This window comes from Trichosurus vulpecula, chromosome 9 (genome assembly GCF_011100635.1).
Source record: "Trichosurus vulpecula isolate mTriVul1 chromosome 9, mTriVul1.pri, whole genome shotgun sequence".
Taxonomy (NCBI): domain Eukaryota; kingdom Metazoa; phylum Chordata; class Mammalia; order Diprotodontia; family Phalangeridae; genus Trichosurus; species Trichosurus vulpecula.
In genome coordinates this window covers 186955709-186972462 of record NC_050581.1, presented here as the reverse complement: position 1 = coordinate 186972462, position 16754 = coordinate 186955709, and the positions used below count along the sequence as shown (strand labels likewise).

Sequence of the window (16754 nt, the reverse complement as noted above, 5' to 3'; positions counted from 1 at the left end):
TTAGTATATATCAGCCTTGCAACACTGGCTGAAACCAGACTCTGATGAGCTTTGTACGCCATATAGAGGAGTTTATATTTTATCTTAAAGGCAAGTGGAAGCCACTGAAGCTGCTTGAGCAGGAGTAACTAGAGCTTTGGAGAGAAACTAAGACTGGCAATCTACATTAGAGAGTCATCCACATAAGGATGATAAGGAAACATACTGGAGCTGATGAGAAAAGAAAAGGGCATGCCCCCAATGAGGAGTTGCCTTATGGATAACAAACAAGCAAAGAAGATGGAGGAGTTGTTATCTAGGTGACAGAAGGTGGAAGGAGGGGCAGAAGGGGAAGATTTCGAACATCCTCTGGGAGAATGGGATAAAGAATCAATTTAGGACAAAAGACTGTCTTGCTGCACTGAGGGCCCAGACAAAATCAATGTATGGTGGACCCAAGTGACTTGGTTGCACAGTTTCTTACAAATCTATTTGGCAGTACATAAATAAGAACAGAACAGAAGGAAGATACGAGTAATCCAAGGTTCAGGTTTCCTCAAACATGGGCAGCAATAAGACAAGGGGAGAAAGGGATTCAAGAATAGAGGATTGTACAGAACTGAACTAATTAACTTTAGGATAAAGACTGGGAAGGGTAGAAAGTGAGGTTGTCCTGGGAGGATATTAAGTATTGATGAGTCTGGAGGTCCTTGTAAGAATGAAGACTAGGTTTAGGAAAATTAAGGCAAAAGAAGAGAAGGAATGGTATGAGGTTATGGTCTGATAAAGGAACTTCAGAGTTTCTGTGGAAGTGGAACACTTGTGGGTAATGGGAGACAAAGGGTGTGACCATTCCTATGTGCTGCTGGGGTGAAGCAGAGAAGCAGGTCATCAAAGTGGAAGACTTAAAGAACTGGGAGTTTATTACAGAGTTTGAAAGCACATCAACATGCATGTGGAAGTCCCCTAATGGAAGGACAGGATTTGGGGAATGAAGGAAGACTATGAACCAGACATCAAACACTTTGAGAAAGGTCCTCTTATGAAGAGCCAGTAGGATTTACATTGGGTAAAATTTGGATAAAATGAACCCCAAAGGAAGAGAGGTTGCTAAGTAAAGGAAGGAGAGGGAGAGTCTGGAAGTAAGAGTGTGGATCAACAAGTATTCTGACTCCTACCTCCAACGTCTATATGTCAGGAGATACATGAGAAGGCATAGGCAGGGCTGAAGATGGTGGCCATGGATTCAGTCCATTTGTAGGAAGCCAAATCTCTATGAGGGTCAGAAGGAATAAGAAGCACATGAAGCAGAAAGCTAAAATGAAAGGATTATGTGTTAAATATGGAATGGAAATTCTAGACAGCACAATGGAAGGAGCAGGTAAAGCTCAAGTGGGATAGGGGAGGGATAGGGACAAAAAAACAGGAAGTAGGGGGTGAGGAGGGAAGTGACTTTTCAGGGAGGCAGCAATTGATCATGGTGAAGGTAGAGATGGAAGGAGGTGGTGTGAGTTTGTTTCAATGTGTACATCTAGACAAACTGATATATTTTTTCTATTCCTTGTACACAGCATTCCAAGACCACCTCCTTTCTCCATCACTTTGCATGATCTGTACCCCAGGCTGGGAATGGTCTCCCTCCTCAACTTCTGCTCTTGGAATGCCTACCTCCTCCCTTCAAGGGTCAGTGAAAATGCCACCTGTTCTAAGAGATCTTGCCTGATTCAAATGCTGATCCTTACCATTTATATGGGCCCACTACGCAGATGTTCGCTCATCTTTGAAATAAGAGGTACCAAGAGGGTTGGACTAGATGAATTCTAAAGTCTCTTTCAGCCCTAAATTGAGACTATGATTCTACAAATAAAACATAATAGCAACCTTCACAGAACTTGTACTCTATTGGGAAGAAAAGGATATAAGTAACTAGCACAAGACAAAATTTGAAAGTACAAAGCATGATGGGAGTTCAGCAAAACAGACAGATTACATTCAGCTCTGGTATGTGAAAAAAATATATATATGTATTTTAGGTATGCGTGTATATGTATATGAGGGATGACTCCCATTAACAAATACTGAAAATAAAAAAATTGATTTTTTTCACACTGAAACTTTAATTCTAAAACTGTTGGAAAGACCAAAAACTGACATGTTTTAAAGACAGTTACTTGAAAAGAAAGAAAAAAAAAATAACTGGCAAGAGAATGGGAAAAACAAACTCGCTGAGAGCCTGAAATTAGGCTTTCAAAAAGAAAAGAATGAGTTAATTACACTCAAAATTAAGGGACTTGCCATCCCTATAGTTAATATCAGGTGACATTCAGGAGAGAAACTGAATCTAACCAATCTTCCATAAGAAATCTATATAGAGGAACATTTCTATATGACAGTGCCCTAGGTAGAAAGAGACACAAGGGGAGGCAAACAAGGAAATTTAAAAGTGATTGAATTATTACTCTTCCTGCAATGAATCCTCTGTTAAAAGTGTGGTCCCAAAAGAAGAAACAGAAGAGGACACATTTCTCCCTGCCCCCATCCTTTTCAGAGACAGAGGATCCACAGGTGTGGAACACTGTACGTACGTAACATCAGATTTTTTTCAATTTAATGATCAGTTTTGTTGGTTATTTTTTAAACGAAGCATTTGTTATAGGGGATGGCTGGGAGGTGGGAGTGAATAAGTAAAGGCATACGAGGGAAATCTAAGTGATATAAACCAAAAGATATCAATAAAAATCTATTTTTTAAACAATTCTCTGTTGGGTCCAATAACAAATGACCGAAGTAAAAAAGAAAGAACAGAGAGAATGATTGAAAATACTGCCATATAGCCATGATCATTTCTACTAGCTGCCTTTCTATGTTCATTCTATGTTAACATGGAAGCATGGAACATTCCCAATCAGTAGACTTTCTGGAAATTTGAAGGAAAGGTAGAATTGTGATGGAATGCTATTTGAGTGTGATAAGTGGCATATATACCCTTAACAAACAAAAGCAAAAAAATATGGGAACATCTTTCTTGAAGGGACTATGGGAAGACAGATACACTAATGCACTGTTTGTTGGTAGAACTGTGAAGCTGACCAACTATTCTGGATGTCAATTCGGAACTAGGCAAGAAAAATTACTGAAGTGCCCATACCTTTTGACCCAGTCATCCAACTACTCAGCACATACCCCAAGGAAGTCAAAGACAGAAACAAAAGTCCAATACATACTAAAACATTCATAGGCACACTCTGTGGTAACAATTAACAGAACCAAAGTAGGTACCCTTCAATTGGGGAGGGGCTAAAAAAAAAGAAAAATGTGGTATTAAATATATTCAGTGCGCAACAAAAAAGAGCCCTATGAGAAATACGAAGAAACATGGGTCTCATACTCACTGTATGGAGACTAAAATAATCACAACGAAGAGACTAACAAGTAGAACCATGACTACAAAGCCATTGACAGTCAAGACAGCTAAGGGTCCGGAGGCAGATACTGAAGCCCACCTCCCTACTCTGGGCAAAAGGTCAGGAAAGACTTCAAGGGCCAAGTGCTGCAGACACACTGTCAGAAGCCATCATGGTTATCTCTTGTTTAACTGGCTTCCTTTGTTACGAGAGTCATCCTGAAAAGGATCATGAGGTAAATATATCCAGAAATGACAAAAAGCACATCATTTACAAAACACATATTTTTGTTTTTTAAGAAAGGAAGATAAACTAAAAAAAGGAAAAGTGATAGCATTCTACAATACAATGAGAATTAACAGGGTGACATATTTATAAATAAAATGGATACTTAAAACACACATTCCTACTGAAGCACGAAACTAGAAACCAGCTCCCTTCTGCCCCCTAAGATCCAACAACTTCAGCCATTCCTCATGTGACACAACACAATCTCTGATACACGTTTCCCTCAACATACTTTTGTGATTTTGTCATATTTGTCTTCAATAGAGCTTGATCACCCTCGCCTACCTGAAGAGATTTTAATCTCTTTAAGGGAAAGGCCCACTTAATCACCAGTCTGTACACAGGCACCCTGGAGAAAAATTATTCTTCCTTAATGACTAAATTTTAGAATTTGTATATTTAAAAGGTGTCACAGTTATAGGTTAATAAACTTTATCTTTTAAATTAATGAGGATTGGAGAAGGTTATTTTTAACTTTTTTAAAATCAGGAAATATTTTATTAAGACCCAAAAATAAAATTGGTAGCTGCTGATATTATTTACTTTCTATTTGAGAAAACCTATATTAAAATATCTGTGGTTGCTTCCAATAAAATGAGTTCTGGTGTTTACACAGGGTTTTAACATGAACCCATGCCAACACTAAAACAGAACATTTTCTTCAGGATTCTTAAACAGAACTATGAGATTTGTCATTCAATGGCATCTCCAAGCTTCTATATGTAACTCATTACTATATTCTCCCTTAAATTTACTTAGAAGCTTCACATCATTGGTGATCTAATCAGGGATTAAATCATGACCCTGCTCATTTCATTAGGTTATTTCAGGAGTGGCTGTGGCCCAAATAAAACCACCATCTGGTGGCCAGCCTTCTAGTGTTGAGTCTCTCCTTACATATATTTAATAAATACATGAATCTATTTATTACTCTACTAAAAATTAACCCATTTTTAATATTTAATCAATAAAAAAATCAAGCCCACTTGAAAAAACTTTTAAAGTCTTACCTTAGGTATGTGCCATATATGAAGAATAATGTCATCATTAGTCCATTTAAAACAAAAATCACAGTAATATAAAAGCAAGCAGGGTCTCCCAGTCCTTTAAAAACAACACAATACTGAGTAGTTAATAAATAGCCACAAGATCAACCAATTAAAAATTATTTATTAAGTGTCTATGATACATTGTGCTGAGGATTAAAGTGCCAAGAATGAAGGCATCCCTCCCCTCCCAAAGAGCTTACATTTCATTAAAATAGAACAAAAGAATACATAAAAATATATACAGAATAAATATAAAGTTACTAAATATATCCGTATATACAAACACACACATAGCATTTAAATACAAGGCACTATGGGAGGGATGGCTCTAGCAGTTTGGGAGGAAGGCTTGAGAAGTCAGGAAAGGATGCGTACACAAGTTGGCATTTGAGCCTCGTCTTAAAGAAAAAGAGGGTTTCTTTGAGAACAAGATAATGGAGGAGTGCACAAGCACCAAGAGAGGAGATGGCAGGTCATGAGTGAGTAAACAGAAAAAGAAAGACCAGACTGCAGAATGTGGAAAGGTTAGCAAGGTCTAAGAAAACTAGAAGGGAGAGACTGCGGTCATGTTGAGTAGGGCTTTCAAGGCTAAACAGGGGAGGTTATATCTTACCCTAGGAAGCTACTGGAATTGAATAGAGGAGGTACCCACTTAGATATGCACGGAAGGAGGATGACTTTGGATGATGCAGAAAATGGAACGCAGTGGTGGGAGACCTGAAGCAGGAAAGCCAATCAGGAAAATGCTGCTAACAGGAGAGGCGGGAGCTGGGTGAAGTGGAGAAGGGTTGGATGTGAGAGACATTGGGAAGACAGAAATGGCAAGATCTGGCAACTGATTGTGGAGTGTAAGCTCCTTGTGAGGAGGGACGGCTTCATCCTTTGTACTTTTGTTCCCAGAACCACAAGTGTAGGAGGAGGGAAAGCGAAGCATCAAGGATGGTGCTGAGATTATAAACCTGAGACACCAGAAAGATAGATGGTGATGGTGCCCTCAGGAGAAAGGAGAACATCTGGAAGAAAGAAAGGCTAATAGAGAAAGATAATGGATTCTGTTTTGGACATAGTTGAGTTTAAGATAGCTCTGGGACACTCAGTTTGAAATATGCAATAAATGACTGGCAACATGACAAAGCAGGGGAGTGACAAACTGGATATATAGTTCTGGCAGTCATCTGAACAGCAATGATAGTGAAACCATGGGAGCTGATGAGGTTTGTCAAGAGAAAGAGTATTTGAAAGAGAAAAGAGGAGACTCAGGACAAAACCTTGGACAACACCCACAAATGAGGCATGATGTATGACTGATGAACGAGCAAAGAGCCTGAGGAATGTTTTAACAGGCAGCACGTGAATCAAAGAAAGTATTACAAAACCCTAGCTAGGAAAGAGTATGTAGGAGAAAAAGATGATCAACAGTGCCATACGCAGCTGATAGGTTGAAAAGGATTAGGAATGAGAACAGACCATCAAATTTGGCTATTAAGAGATCACTGGCAACTTCAAAGAGAAAAGTTAACAAAACCACCATAAGCAGCATTTTCAGTACTCTGAAACAACTCATCAATTTGCTAGAAATATTTACTAGCAGGGTAGTTTTTCCTCCATACTCATACTAGTAGAAAATATGACCATAAAGTAATGAAACTAAAATTTTTAATTCCAGAAAATACAACTGTAGAGTAATGAAACTAAATTTTTTTAATGCTAGTGACATAAATAAGTGTCCTTTTTCCTATCAACGTGGAAGGCTATAAACTCAATGACTCTGTTTCCATAGTTCAAAATATTTTGCACACTTCTCTTTTGCAATTGCCTTCAAAGCCAGTTTACCAGATATATCCAAAACAAGTCTCATCATTTTATAATCACACCAGAGTGCTGAACAAGTATTATACAGTCTAGCTAGACACTATGCTAGGTACCAAGGATACAAAAATGAAATATTCTCCTTCCTCGAGGAACTTATATTTTACTGAGAAGATCAATATGAACACAGTTAATGTAATACAAAGTAGAGAGTGAAGGGTCTAAGAATTGCTGAAACAAACAGCCTCAAGAAAATGTGCTGAGGACAAAACAACTAACAATTGGGAACTTCATGGCAGACCTCACAGGACAAGGGGTATGTACACAAGGTCAGGCTTTAAAAGATCAGAATTCTGAGAAGAATAAAGATGAAGTGGGACTCACTCCACCCCAATCCTGTGCAAACACAGGAAGAGGCGAACAGATAAAAGCAAATTTGACCAGCACACAGGGGAAAGCTAGGTGAAACAAGACTGGAGATGAAGGCTAGTGCCAGACTGTGGAGGGTTTTAAATGTGTTTACATTCTAGTGTCAATAGGGAGCCAAAGAAGGTGTTTGAGGAAGAGTCACATCTTCATATGTACAAGTGTGATACAGTGGAAATATCACTGACTTGACACCAAAAGACCCTAGTTTGAATCCAGGCTCTGCCCTTTATGACCTGTGTGACTCTGAACTAGTCACATAAGCCCTAGGCCCCAGTTTCTTCATCTATAAAGTAAGGAGCCTGGACTAGGTGACCTCTAGCTCTAACCCTCTGTGTCTCAGTTAAAGTCACTTGGCAGCACTGTTCTGGAACAGAAGCATCACTGGCAGAAAGATCAGTTAGGAGGCTTCTCCAGACATCAAAGCATGAGGTGAGGAGGGTCTGAATTAGGATGAGAGTTGTATGAGGGGAAATGTTAAAGAATGATGCTATTCTCAAGGAACAAAAAGGAAGTCTGGAAGAAGCACAGGTTTGGGAAGGAAACTGAAGAATTCCATTTCCAACAAGTTCAGCAGAGGTGCCAATGGCATATGCAGGTAAAGAAGTCCAGCAGAGATTTGGAAATAATAGGGTTACAATGTGGGAGAGATGGAGGCTGCGGATATAAATACAGCACATGCCAAAAGTCTTAATCAACTTTAAAATATGAAAACTTAAAATTTCATGGTGACGTTTGGGACAGCCATATTCGTGCACACACAGTCAGGACAACCTGAGTTCAAATCCAGACTCTGAAATTTACTACTCTGTGTGACCTCAGTTTCCTCAGTATAAAATGGGGACATGAACAGCACCTACCTCACAGGATCGTGTGAGGAACACATAAGATCAAAGTTCTAAAGCTCTCAGCACAGCGCCTGGTGTGCAGAAGCGCCATGTAAATGTTAGCTATCACAACTACTGCTGTTATTACGTAGTTGAGATTCATCTGTAATGGAGACAATAACAGACATACCGAAGTCGATATAATCACCAACAGAGAGGTGACAAGTGAGGGGAGAGGGAGACAAGAGGAACCCAAGACAGAACCTTGGGATCCCCCACACTGAGAGGACCCAAGGCAGGTAATGATCTAGGAAAAGCAGTCTGAGATGAAAAGCAGCAAGAGCAGTGTTGCAGAAATCAGGGGAAAAGAAAATTTCCAGGCAGGTGGTCAGAAGTATCCAAGTCAGACTGACATTCCCATGGCCCTATAAAGTCTCCAAAGCTCTTAACATATATTGTCTCATTAATCATCACAACAACCTTGTGAGACAGCTATTACCTACTATTACCCCCATTTCACAAATGAATAAACTGATACTCAGAAAGTTAAGCAACTTGCCCAGGGTCAAAAAGCTAGCATTATAGACAGGATTTGAAGCCAGAGGTCTTTCTAACTCCAACTCCCACACTCCATCTCACAAAATCATTGTTACCCTTTCCAAGAGCAGTTGAAGTACAGTGGCAGGGTCAAAGCAGTGCACAAGTTACTGGGGACAAGACATTGTTCATGACGTTAAAGAGCTCACAGTCCAGCAGGGGGACAAAACTCCAATTCAAATGGCCCCAGTGCACACTAATAATAAGTATAAGCAAAGACAAGGAAGGAGAGGTGTGAGTGTTTGCAGTCTGTGTTTGAGGGGCAAAGAACAATCCAGCTTGGCTGAGCGCAGACAGAACAGAGGAGATACAGCTGGAAAGGCTGGGAGGTGCCAGATGGTGGAAGGTTTAGAACCTTATGCAAAGGAGGTAGAAAAGTTCACCCATCACAGATTTTTGAGCAGAGAAGTGACATATAGATAGATAGATAGACAGATATACACATATGTGTGTGTGTGTGTGTGTGTGTGTGTGTGTGTACTAAAAAAGATGATTCTGAAGGAATAAGATAATCAAAGCCAGATGCTACAAAGTTATAATCACCAAGTTGGACCACAAAGAATTTGAAGAGCTAATGGTCTACCGGTATGGAATACTGTATACAGTGTCAGGCAACTTCTATATGGTGATTAGTTTTACTGAAATGTTTTCCCTCTCTTTTATTCTTCGCTCTCTAGGAGAGGAGAAGGATAATGATGGAAAATGTAGGTGATGTAAAAAAATATATCAACAAAAATTAGTTTTAAAAAATTAATCTGGCAGCGATGTGAAATACAGATCCAAGAGGAAAGAGAGTGGAGGCACGGAGAAGAGAGGATTGCAATATTAAGGCAGGTCGTAATCCTGTCCTAAGAGTATGAACCTGAGATTAGAGAGGGATCAAGGACACAGTGCACAGAGAGCTGGCCAGAGTTGAGTCCCACCCCTGTAAAATTCTGGCAAGTCCCTAAATGTCTCAGTGTCCTCCCTACAAACACTATACCAATGAAAGCACAAGTACGGACTAAAGTAAATAAAAAGACAGAAGCAGGTGTGCAAGATGTCATAATATTAAAAGGAGCCAGTGCCAGGTGGTGAGAAGTGTAAGACAAACAAGGGCATGAAGAGTCTCAAATAGTCCCAAGGGATGAACAGAGAAGATTAAGTGAATGGTAGAACCACAAACAGAAAAAGGGGATTCAGAAGACTGAGCAGGGCCAGGATTGGCTAAGGGGAACTTGAGCTATCAGTGAGACACCAAAGCTTCGAGGGGGCATCGTTTAGAGCCATCCATCTGGTGCTATCTTCAGAGAGGGATTAGTTGAAGCTATGAGGCTGACTAAATACTTGTTAATATCTGTGTAACCTTTTACAGTTTACAGAGTACTTTACATAAACATGCTCATTTGGAACTCACAACAACACTATGAAGTAGGCCACACAACTATTATTCTTCCTATTTTACATATTTTTAAAAAAACCGAGGCACTGCTATTTGACAAGACTTGCCAAGCTCATTCAGTTAGGAAGTACTTTAGTCAAAACCAAGGCCCAGGTGATGCACAGAGCTTTTTCCACACATTAAAACTACTTTTAGGGCAAGGACTATGGACCCCTTCTCTGAATGAGGTTTTTAAATGTCTAAAACACATAGGCTACAAAGGAAACAAATCTTATTGGAAAAAAGGAGCTGTGGGGTTTTTGTTTTTCATCCAAGTTCATGGACCTCCCAAAATCTCTAACCCTGAATCCACAAGAAGTCTATAGAACCTGGGTAAAGAAGCACTGGGGTAGACAAAGTTGAAAACAGAAGAGGACCAAACAGAGAGCCTTGGGGAGTACTGACATTAAGAAAATGGAAAGATAGGGAGGAGCCAGAGCCAGATAAGGAATAGTTTTAGAAGTGGGAAGAAAACCTCCCTATTTCTGACAAGAGCACCATCACACTTCTCTTCACTCTAGTTTACAACATTAAAACCCTCCCTTACTCCTCACTGACCCTGCATCTGCATAACTAGTCCGTTGTCAAGTTTTTCTAAGTTTCTCACCAGGGCACCTCTAGCACATGCCACTTCCTCACATTCACACACCCTAGGTTCAAGCTTTGCAGCTGGCCTTTCTTTGGCCTCTCCCCATCCTGTCCATCTACCACATGGCTAGCAAACTAACATCCCAAAAACATAGGCCTAACCAAGCCACTCTAGTGGTCAACAAACTCTGGTGACTTCCAATGTCCTCTAGGACTGAAAACAAACCTCTTGAGCAAAGAACTTCACAATCCAGCTTCAGCAACTCTTCCAGGAATTACTGCATATTCTACCCTTCCACAAATCAACACTGCAGCCAAACTGGTTGATCCTCATACAGAATATTTACTTTCCTAATAACTTCTCTTACTTATTTCCCTCAACGTTCAATTCAAGGGCCATTTCTTACATGAGGCCTTCCTGATGTTACCGATGCCATCACTCTTCCACTCTGAAATAACTTTGCATTTACCTTGTAAAAGAATGCGTGCGTGCGTGTGCGTGTGCGTGTGTGCATGTGTGCGTGTGCGTATTATTTCCCCAAAGAGAATGTAAGCCCCTTGAGTTAAATATTAATTTGGTTTTGTCTTAGCTCCAGGGCTAAGCAAAGTGCTCAGCAAACAAATGTTTAACAAATGCTTGCTCAACAAGTGACTTCCAAAACTAAGGAAGGAAAGTATTACTGAAGTAAATGGGGGCCAACATTTGCCAAAAAAAAAAAAGCAAGGGAAATGACTTTAAAAAGGCCAATGGAAGAAGTAGTAAGAAAGCATCTTGAAGAATGTAGGGAAATGTGTCACTGCAATGCCATCTGAAGACTGTAGTGATGAACCAGGGCAACCAGATGTTCATGACTTTTCAAGCTGCCGAAGTAGAGATAATGAGCATTTAGGGGCCAGTAACCACTCAATTAAGGAGGTAAGTCAAGTCAGGTCTGGTCTGACATGAGTCCATTTTTAGGAAAGGAGATTACAAAGGTTCAGAGAATCAATAAGGAGATTTCCAATACCTAATTTAGGAAAAAAAAAAGAACATGAATCACAAGAGATGAGAATTTCCCAACAATGAAATTTTCAAGACTCAATATACAAGAAATAATTTCAATGAAAAGGAAAAGAGGGAGTTGCTTAAAGAAACCAATATGGCTCCATAAAGAGCTCATCAACCAACTAGGATTGTTTTTTTTAAGGATATATGCAAAATAAAATCAATGCAGCCAGAATTAGAAGGAAAGCAGGAAGGTGGGAGAAAAAAATTTACAGCAAATTTCTCTGATAAAGGACTTACTTCTCAAATATACATGGAACTAAGTCCAATGTATAAAAATAAGAGCCATTTCTCAAATGATAAATGGTCAAAGGATACGAACAGTTAATTTTCAGAGGACAAAATCAAAGCTATCGTCACATAAAAATGCTCAGAGAAACACAAATTAAAACAACGCTGAGGTACCATCTCATATCCAAAAGATTAGCTAACATGACAGAAGAGGAAAATGACAAATGCTGGAAGGGATGTGGAAAAAGAGGGACACTAATACGCTGTTGGTGGTGCTGGGAACTGGTCCAAACATTCTGCAAAATAAGTTGGAATGATGCCCATTCTAAAGGGCTAAAATGCTGTGCATATACTTTGACTCAGCAATACTTCCACTAGGTCAGTAACCCAAAGAGATTAAAGAAAAAGGAAAAAACCTATATATACAAAAATATTTATAGCAGCTCTTTTTATGGTGACAAAGAACTGGAAACTGAGGGGATACCTGTCAACTGGGGAATGGCTGATCAAATTGTTGTAAAGGATTGCGATGGAATATTATTGTATAAGAAATAACAACCAGGATGGTTTCAGAAAAACCTGGGAAGATTTATACGAACTGATACAAAATGAAATGAGCAGGAGAACATCGTACACAGTAACAGCAATACTGTACAATGATCAACCATGAAAGACTTAGTTGCTCTGATCAAAACAATGTTACAAGACAATTCCAAAAGACCCATGATGAAAAAGGCTATCTACCTCCACAGACAAAATTGATAAACTCTGAGGGCAGAACGAAGCAGACTTTAACTTTCATCTTTCTTGTTTTTTATGGGTTTTTTGCAACATAGCTAACATGGAAATATGTTCTGCACAGCTTCACATTTATAATTAATATGATATTGCTTGCCTTCTTAATGGGTGGGGGAGGAGGAGGAAGAGAGAATTTAGAATTCATAACTAAAAATGAAAATTAAATTTTTAAATTTAAAATGGGAAAACATTTAACAAATTTAACAAAATAATTTTTTTTGAAAAATAAAGAGATGTGCAAAAGATGGGAGAGTAATTGAAAATGGATATAATACAGAGGCACAGTCCTACAGGAATAATGCCCAAAAGTGGTAAAGCCCAGAATGACATGAGGCTGATCATGAAAGCTCAGGACAAAAACAGCTTCTAAAAATCTGTTAGGGGAAAAGTGGAAGGCAAAAAGCCACCATGGGACTCACAGTGGATGGGATCATGATTGATAATGATGATAGAGGAGGAGGACAATGGATGACAACCACCCTAAACTGCTCAATTCTTATTTTTTGTTCTCCTCTCTAAGGAGACTAATCTTTGGACAAGGAAAGATGGAAAGAAAACTGGCAGCAGGGAATAGAAATTCAAAAAAAAGTACAGGAACAGTAACATAGCATCAAGACTCATATTCGATGAGCTCAAGCCAGTAACTTGAACTAATTACATCCTAAGTGACAGAAATAACTGGCAAATGTGATTACTGGATCATTGCTGGTGATTCTTGAAAGTTCCTACAAGGAGGAAAATGTAGCAGAACTGGAGAAGGGGAAATGATATTCCAATTAAAAATGGTAATAAGAGGACAAATAGAGTCCACAAACTACAGGCCAATGAGACTGACTTGGATACCTTACAAAATCCTTGTTGTTGTTAAGTCGATTCAGTTACGTCCAATCCTTCCTGACCCCATTTTAGGGTTTTCTTGGCAAAGATACTGGAACAGTTTACCATTTCCTTCTCTAGCTCATTTTACAAAGGAAGAAATTGAGGCAAAGTTAAGTGACTTTCCCAGAGTAACATGGTTAGTAAGTGTCTGTAGCCACTTCTGATCTCAGGAAAATGAATCATCTTGATTTCAGGTCCATTGCTCTATCCACTGCACCACCTCACTGCCCCTAAGAACACACCATTACAAGGTGGTTGCTCTTTAAATATTTCAAAAAGAAAGTTAAATCCACAACAGCTTCATCAAGAGTAGGTCATGACACACCACCATTTCCTTTTCTGACAAAACAAGTAAACTATGACAAAGACATTCATATTCTTGTTGCAGACAAGATGGAGTGATGTGGAATAGATGATTAACATAATTAAGACACCTTGAGACTGACTGAATGAGCAGACCCAAAGAATAGTCATTAATGAACTGCTGTCAAACTGGAGGATGGTTTCCTATGTGGTGGAATAGACCAGAGATCTGTCTCTGACCTTTTGTTGTTCAATAATCTTAATCAATGATTTAAGTGACATTAGTCAAGGCATGTTTGTCAACTTTGTAGAGGATATGAAGCTGGGACGGACAGCTAATGAGTTTCATAATAAAATCAGGATCTCTTTCGAGAGGCTAGACTAAAAAGCTAAATTGAGTAAAATGAATTTAATAGGGATAATTTTAAAGTTCCATTTTAGGCTTCAAAAATTCAACTTCGCAAATACAGGATAGCTACCCAACAGTTCTTGTGGGGGAAAATAGTGGTCTGGAAGCTAATATAAGTCAACAGAGCATCAAATAATAGTTACTGCTATCCTAAACTGCATTAAGACAAAGCGTCCAGAACAAGGGAGGTAATAATTCCACTGAATTATATGCTGGTTAGAATACATGTGGAATGTAGTGTTCAGTTATGGGTACATTTTTAGAAGGGAAGAAATACTACAGAAGGGCCAAAAGAGAGTGATTAGAATGGTCAAAAGACTCAAGAGTTCATGCCAAGTGAAAATCAGCTGGAGTAACTGGAGATATTTATCCCGAAGAAAAAAAAAAGACTAAGGAGAGAGACAACAGACATCTTTAACTATCTGAAAGACTCATGCACAAGAGGGACTAAACCTGTTCTGCTTGGACCTTGTGGATGGTGCAGAGGAAGATTTAGCCATGATACTAGGGAAAGCTTCCTAATAACTGAAGTTCTCTAAAAGTGGAATGCACTTCCTTGGGAGAAAAGAGGATTCTCTCTCCCTGGAGACCTTCAAGGAAAGGCTGAATGACACTTACTGAAAATGTTTTGGAGGGGATTCTTGGACATGTACAGTCTGAATGTGATAACCTCTGCAGTCGTCTCAAACTCTTAAGATTTTCTGATGTGGAAACCAAAGTTCTAACCTCTTTGATATAATAAATCAGTCACACTAGTTAATTTATAATCAAACTCATAAATATTAACAATATTCATGAGAACAAAATATTATCTTAGATAAAACTTGCCTTCACAGCTTTCGACTGGATTAAGCCCTTGTCCTCTGGAAACATTCCAGCACACCTTTGTTTGAATGCCAATGAGGTCCATTGTTCCAGTGTACAGGCGGTACCAGAAGGCTATGATTACCTATGGGGAAAAAAAGAGTGGAGATACCCAAGGACAGGATATTCTACCTTATAAACATCCTCTTCTCAAAGCAGTATTTTATGATGTTTCAACCATTTTAAATGTTGTCCTTAGATACAGGAGGAGAATGTCACTCAAAATTTCACGGCAGAGCGAAGAGAACATTGGACTTGGAATCAGATGGCCTTGGTTACAACTCTGGCTCTATTTGTTACTACCATGTGACTACCATAAGGCAAGTCTTTCCAAGACTCAGTTTCCTCTTCAATTAAATGGAGATCACAGTAATTGCACTACCTACCTCGTACGATTGTTGAAAAAGAAAACACTTTGTAAACATTAAGCACCATATAAAACCAGAGCAATAATTACAATGACTGTTTTCAAGAGATGATCTACATCCTTCACAAAATGGAATAAATGACATTGCCCTCAAGCTAACAGGCTTCTCTGATGACTCATCATGGCATGGATACGACCCTGGCTTCTTGCTTTGCTGACAGCAGATGAGCCCTAGCTGGTCCTACAGGCTAAAAAGATTTCGATGATTGGTCCAGCAACTCAGTGTCAATCTTGTGAGATCCAGTATCAAGTACAAAGAAACTAATCTCCAAAAGGTTCACCACCAGGTGATGAAATTTTTCATCAACAGGAACTCATGAAACACAGAGGAGCTGAAATATGTGTAGGTAGAGGGAAAAGACCAACTGATGAGAATCAAAGATATCAGATAGCATAAAAGAATAAGGAGCAGTAGATATAAATTTACAATGAAGGTAATATATAAGGTAAGATATTGTTATTCAAAGAAAACATCAGAATCGGGGGGGGGGGACACAGTTTGTGGCTTCACATTTGAGTCCTCTGTTACAAAAAAAAATGGTTTTTTACTTTCATGCAAAAAAAGTTCTTTCCATACACAAATGTGCATATTATAAATACTGAATTTGAGAGTCCAGTAACACACATTAAAATGTTTAGTAATCAAAACCTAAGTAGTGAGAACCTTTAATCAATAAAGCATGGGAAGTAAAGCTTTCTCAAGAGGGATTAGGGATGACAAAGTTCTGAAGAGTGAAGGCTACTCCAGTTTTATCCCCTAGATATGTCATGGTGACCCTGCAACTGGCTCTCCTCAGGTGCTGTAGAACACAGCTGCAAGTACCTTGTTACGTCCCTTGAGCATCACTATCAATCTGATGAGCATATAAAGGAGATATATGCTAACCTGTATGATCAGTTAGGAGGTAGTGTGTGACACAGTGATAGAGAGAGGTCTCAGAATCAGAAAGACTTAGGTCCAAGTCTGCCTCTGACACATACTAGCCTCGTGATCAAGGGCAAGTGACTAAACCACTCCAATGTCCCAAAACAACTGCCTAAAACTCCAAGGTAGAGAAAAGTTGCTAATGTGCATCAGTGGATGGGCTTTCCACACCAGCAATTCCCTACTCCAATTAAATCACAAACTCAAATATGCCCCTAAAATATAAAAAACAAAAAGGTTGATAACTCAGAGTTTGAAAGGTTAGACCTGTGACTAGTAGCAAAAGCACTAACTGGTATTTTTACCCTAAAAGTGAGAAAGTAGATAAACTGAAATCTCCATTTTCTGGCCACCAGAGGACACTATTAAACCACTCCTGTTTTGTTTGTTGTTTTGTTTTGTTTTCTATTCAAGCTACAGTGAACTACAGGTTGTAATTTCAGAAACCAAAGCCTGGGCCTCCAAAACTTCCTTCATTCACTGGCT

The 16754-nt window shown here is 39.1% G+C and overlaps 1 protein-coding gene across 1 annotated transcript in view; it reads right to left on the bottom strand.

Annotated features, from left to right (window-relative positions):
• LOC118831314 (probable C-mannosyltransferase DPY19L1) overlaps positions 1-16754 on the bottom strand; it is a 174430-nt gene that overhangs the window by 130581 nt on the left and 27095 nt on the right. Inside the window, exons 5-6 of the mRNA XM_036738602.1 lie at positions 14881-15001; positions 4682-4775 (exon numbers count right to left, since the gene is read on the bottom strand). Of these exons, the coding sequence (XP_036594497.1) occupies positions 4682-4775; positions 14881-15001 (215 nt within the window). The remainder of the gene's footprint in view (positions 1-4681; positions 4776-14880; positions 15002-16754) is intronic.